At 40.8% G+C, this 6,022-nt stretch overlaps 1 protein-coding gene across 1 annotated transcript in view; it reads right to left on the reverse strand.

Annotated features, from left to right (window-relative positions):
* Positions 1–6,022, reverse strand: part of LOC123515576 (sodium- and chloride-dependent glycine transporter 2-like) — a 115,263-nt gene that overhangs the window by 13,479 nt on the left and 95,762 nt on the right. The window contains exons 7-10 of the mRNA XM_045274318.1: positions 5,773–5,897; positions 5,391–5,538; positions 1,447–1,624; positions 170–298 (exon numbers count right to left, since the gene is read on the reverse strand). Of these exons, the coding sequence (XP_045130253.1) occupies positions 170–298; positions 1,447–1,624; positions 5,391–5,538; positions 5,773–5,897 (580 nt within the window). The remainder of the gene's footprint in view (positions 1–169; positions 299–1,446; positions 1,625–5,390; positions 5,539–5,772; positions 5,898–6,022) is intronic.

Raw genomic sequence — 6,022 nt, forward strand, 5'->3', positions numbered from 1 at the left:
ATTTCGTTGTAGTTGGTGACCAGAGCCAGCTTGAGGCCTTCAGCTGTTCAGAAGGTTGTTTGGGTGTGATTTACCCTTCAATGCTGGGACACATTTTACCTTGAGATATGAGTACGATTAAACGATTCTATTGACATTCATCAGTTCCTGTCGTCACAATAGTACTTACCATAGAAGCCTTTCTTCGGGTGTTGGCGGACCTTGAGGCCTTTCTTGCTCTTGGTGGGGTTGAGCAGGTCATGAACTACCTCATTGTAGATCTCCAACATGCTGAACCTCACTTCAAACTCCTTCTCCTCTGTGTTTTGTGTGATGCCATTAAATAAATCTTTACAGAACAATGGCACGATTCCTGAAAGTTTAGGAATAGATTTTTTATTGTTTTTTTTTCCTTTCTTTACACTGTGTTGTATGTTTCTTTCTTTGTCCATCCATCTGTTTTCCATTTATTTCTTTCTCTCACTTTCAAGAATCAGGATACATTGACGATCAATTTCATGAAATTGTAACATTCTTTTGATTTCACGTGATGGATATGCAGAACTTTTAAGAGAACCATGCAGGCTTTCAACAACTCAACAACTATCTATGGTTAAGGGCAACAAAAAGAATAAAAAAAAAAAAAAAAAAAAGTCTCCAAAGAATGCAGTCAAAAGGTTCATCCAAAATTTTGAGGAGAAACATCTGAAAACACCTATGAAATGTGGACTTTTTTATTTTTTACCTTTATTGGATCCATATCCAATGACAGACCAAGATTTTCCCGAGCCTGTCTGCCCATAAGCGAACAGTGTGGAGTTATAACAAGCCCAGGCGTTTGCTAAGACTCCACCTCCCAGATCATTGTACACCGTGTTCTGTCAAAAGGCGAAGAAAGCTTAGCATTTATAGTGACAGTTCTTAATGGTGATGAACAGGAAAATGTAATGAGGATGATAAAGGGAAGAAGAAAAAAGATAATGGTAATGATGAAAAGGAAGATGATGATATTGATGATGAAGAGAAGGAAAAGATGGTGATGATGAGAAGAGGCCAAGCTAATGATGATGAATGATGAAGAGAAAAGAAAAGTTGATAATGATGACTCCAAGAGGATGATAATAATGACCAGCAGAAATAACCAGAATGTGATTTTGATGACACCAATGATAGCAATAACCATAGGTGGTCGTTACCGTCACAGATCATCACGCTAACGCCATCAGATTATAGCAGCTATCCGATGACATTTTTTCTGAGTTAGTAGTTAATCGATATCGTGAATACTTCTGAGTCCAAATTATAGTATAACTGATAATCTTAGTTTTATATTCCAGATTAGCGTAAGAATGACGTGCTCTCTCTCTCTCTCTCTCTCTCTCTCTCTCTCTCTCTCTCTCTCTCTCTCTCTCTCTCTCTCTCTCTCTCTCTCTCTCTCTCTCTCTCTCTCTCACCTGATCAGCATACTTGAGTTGGGTGACTGCTTGGCAAAGTAGCCATTTGGCTCCTCCTTGCAGCCGTCAAAGCTCCAGTAAGAGTAGTCGTAGGTGAAGGACTTGACATCGGCCGAGTCATCAGGGTTGGTGACCGTGGTGATATTTCCTTTCATGCTCACTACGCACTTGGCCTTTCGTCGCAGCTCCCGCTTATTGTGTGCCAGAGTTAAGGGGAATGCTGATGGAATACGAAACTAAAGATAGTGATGAAAATAACTTGATAGGAAAAGGAATAGAATAGATAGAAGCAAAGGTGTGTGTGTGTGTGTGTGTGTGTGTGTGTGTGTGTGTGTGTGTGTGTGTGTGTGTGTGTGTGTGTGTGTAATGGTTTCCTTGAACGTGTATTGATATCTTAACAAAATATTGGACAATGATTATTCCACCTACTTGGATGTTAGGATTATTTAATTGTTGTTTGTTTTTCTTTCTAATTTTATGTTTCTTTTGTATTTTGTGGTCAATAAACTTACTGTGTGTGTGTGTGTGTGTGTGTGTGTGTGTGTGTGTGTGTGTGTGTGTGTGTGTGTGTGTGTGTGTGTGTTTTTCTCTCCCAAAGATCTCATTCTTGGCATTAAAAAGGATATCATTGGCCGGACCCAAACCGCCACCTTCACATTCTCTTCTTCAGCCATTGTAGTGGTGCCTTCCTTCCTTCCTTCCTACCTTCCTTCCCTAGCAATGCTCCTCACTCAGGCAGCCTCAGCTCTCCTCACGCCTGCAACACACACAGCAATCAAATTCACTCATGCATTTGTAGAATAAAATGGGTAGGTGAACATGGAATGACACTAAGAAAGGTGTGGGTTAATTTCACACGCCGTGACTGTTGACCAGTGATATCTGTTTTCTAAAATCCCTGAAGTTGACATGACACTGTAGCCAAAAATAAGAACAAGAAGGCTGCTTCATCAAGTAGAGAGTTTCATTACCACAGGTTAGACGCCCTTTAAAGGAATCTGCTGCTTTTATCCCTTAATGGATCAGATAAGGGGTTTTAGAGCTCCCAGTTAGTACAGGAACCCATTTTGTATACGTAGCAGTGCATGTAGTACAAGATAGGAGGTTTAATACCTACTAAAGTCCGCGAACGTGTTTTCACTCTAAAATGCAAGAGATGGGAGGTGTTACAGCTATCTCTTAAGCACACGGATAGGAAGTTTCTTTCTCATACAGCTTGGTTATTGTATAATAATATGGAAAAAAGTCTCCGGTAGCGTGACTGTTAAGTCACGCGCATTCCACTAAAATACTCCCCCACCACAGACCACCCGGAATAAAAAGGTGTCATAGGAGAGTTAGGAGATAAGGGAGATAAAGAAGAGAAGGGGGGGAGTAAGTAAAAGCAAAGACAAGAACAGGATGAGTAAGAGAAGGAAGGAGTCAGATGAGTGGGTGACTGGATGCGCGGGAAGGAAACAGTTGAGTGAGTGGGAGTGAGTGAGTCGAGTGAGAAGAGCAAAGAGTGAGTGAGTGAGGGAGTACATGATAACAGCCAGAAGGGATCATGGAGAGGAAACGAGTGCCAGGGACCTCTCACGTCCTGCACTGGCAAACATACTCACCACTGTCACAAATTAAAGTAGAAAAAAAAAAAAAATTGACTCGCACAATGAAGCAAAAAGGAAAGGCTGAATATTGACAAAGGGGCCACAGTGGTACTACAGTGGAACCATGCGTGCTTTGGGGTCAGAGGGGTCTCCAAGGGCACGGTTCGAATCCTGTCCACGGTCCGAGTGTAGGTTGGGCTTCCTCACTCAGGGCAACGGCCCACCTTTAGCGGGTGGGCTTTAAGATAGGAGGTACCCCAAAAGTATCCCTTTGCCCATAAATTCCCGTGAAAAGCCCACATGGTATAAATAAAGGAAAATAAAAAAGCATCATTTGCAAAATTTATGTATATTTATTCTAAAATTATATCGGTTAAGGATATGTAAATATGATGAATTATACTGAAGATAATGATAGTTCAGTAAAGTTGGAATCCCTGATATATATCATTCCAACTTAAATGAACTATCATTGTCTTCAGTATAGTTCATCGTATTTATGCGTAACTGATATAATATCAAAACAAATACACATAAATTTTGCTAATGATGTTTTATTATGGATAACATAGGGATTAGATAAAGAAATATAATTCACGACTTCGCCATCTATATAAATGCAGAGCCGTACATATTTGACAGATAAAGATTGAGGTGCAAGTTACGCTTTCACTAAACAGAGAAGCAGGGTTGCTTGACGCCTCACTCAAGAGCTCGTGCTCAAGAACTTTCAAGAACTGGTCAAAGTTTTTTTGTTTTTTTTATGGCTGGATGTCCTTACAATGAGTAGCCTATGCCATGGTCAGTAACCCACCTCAGTTGTACATACAAATACTCCGCGATGTGGTTAGGCGGGGTAATAAAGCGTTGGTGATTAACTAAAATATATATATATATATATATATATATATATATATATATATATATATATATATATATATATATATATATATATATATATATATATATATATATATAATGATATATATATATATATATATATAACAGTGTGTTGGAACTTTTCACAACCTATTTCGATTGCCATCCATATATTCGGTTGCATCTACTTTATATCATATAAGTGATCTGTACGTTTACCTTTTATGTAATACATCTTAACATGCATACTTCTGAGTCATAAGTAACTTTCCTTTACCTAATTCATGTAATTAGATGACTATATCCGTCGCTATATTCATGTATAGTGATAAATTCCGGTGTTAGCACTTTTCGAGGCACGCAGGCCTCCGAGGGCTGGCCTGAATAGAGTCTTGTGAGGATGCTAGGCGTGATCACGCCAGGGACATAGGTCTGTCCTGCATCTGTCACGTTCTTCTGTAAAGGGTTTTGGTATCTGCGTATTTATTATAGCGTGAAGTGTTGCTCTTAATGAACAATACTCATCAGTATGGCCCTCGAGCGGTAAAGACAATCACTGTCTTTTGATACCCAGGAATTTAAGAAAACCCATTAGTACATTTAGTACTTATATTTATAGTTTATTATACACTTTCACGTAAGTACTGAGCCGAAGAGTACTGAATCTCAGCACCGTGATTATCTATTTGTCACTGCCCTTGTCATCACAATTAAGTCACTTAAACACTGTCACGTGCACTTATTACCTACCTTAAACAAGACTCAGATAATTGTCTTAGTGCGAATGTTCGTGTCAGAGTTCACACACACACATGTTCCGTTGCGCACACCGCGCTGGTCACCCGCTGGTCAGATCGGAGTACTCATCTTGACTGCCCGGTGGCATTTTTTCCCAAACGATTTGGAGTGTAAGGGGCTTAAGTCACGCGTGTGTAGGTAAACGAATTTTATGGGTAACTTCATGATATTTTATTAACAATCACACACTCTCTCTCTCTCTCTCTCTCTCTCTCTCTCTCTCTCTCTCTCTCTCTCTCTCTCTCTCACACACACACACACACTTTTTACACACACACACACACACACACACACACACACTCTCTCTCTCTCACACACACACACACACACACACACACACACACACACACACACACACACACACACACACACACACACACACACACACACACACACACACACACACACACACACACACACACACACACACACACACACACACACACACACACACACCACACACACACACACACACACACACACACACACACACACACACACACACACACACACACACACACACACACTCTCTCTCTCTCTCTCTTGTCTTATAAAAGCTTCAGCTGGTTCAATTAATTCTCCTGGGTCTTTTCTCAACTTTTCTAAAGAGAAGCTTCCGTTGAAGCAAGTTTAATAGCACCAGCATTGACGATGTCGTCGTTCTCATAATCAGAGAGATTGCTGTCCTCACATTGACTTCATTTTGCTGTAACATCTCAGCAGTACCACTACTGGTACTTGGCATCGGCTCAACATCACCACCGTTGGCCATACCCTCGGGATTCACATCTGTTGTCATTCCAGTAATGGGCAGAGGTAAACCATCCTGGACGCACATTCTTTTCTCCAGTGGGCAATGAAAAGCAGGTGCTCACGCTGGTGTGATCCTCAAGTGAAGAAAATTCAGTGATGACTCCCCAAACTTTTTTCACAACAGCATATTGGTGTTTACATGGGGCACCATTCATCCCAGCCGTACATGTGCATGTCCAAATTGATGTATTAATATGGTGGACTATATCTTGTTTTGACTGGCTCACTTCATAGTTATGGCCATCTATTAATTATGTCACCTTTGGGGATTGATGATCCTCCAGGAGAAATCTCTTGAAACAGTGACATTCACACGCCCATTGGCAAGGTCTATCAAACGGCGTTCATAATAAGACGGCAGTCGTGTCACCAAGAAGTCCAGTAACTGTACCATGTTATATGCACGGACACGTTCAAAAATTTGATCCTTGAGAATCCTCATGGCTGCTTCTGCATAGTTGTTTGTGTTGTTCCCACGGACAAGCAGGTGATGCCGGTAGCACACAGCCC

Source organism: Portunus trituberculatus, chromosome 39 (genome assembly GCF_017591435.1).
Source record: "Portunus trituberculatus isolate SZX2019 chromosome 39, ASM1759143v1, whole genome shotgun sequence".
NCBI classification, from domain to species: Eukaryota; Metazoa; Arthropoda; class Malacostraca; order Decapoda; family Portunidae; genus Portunus; species Portunus trituberculatus.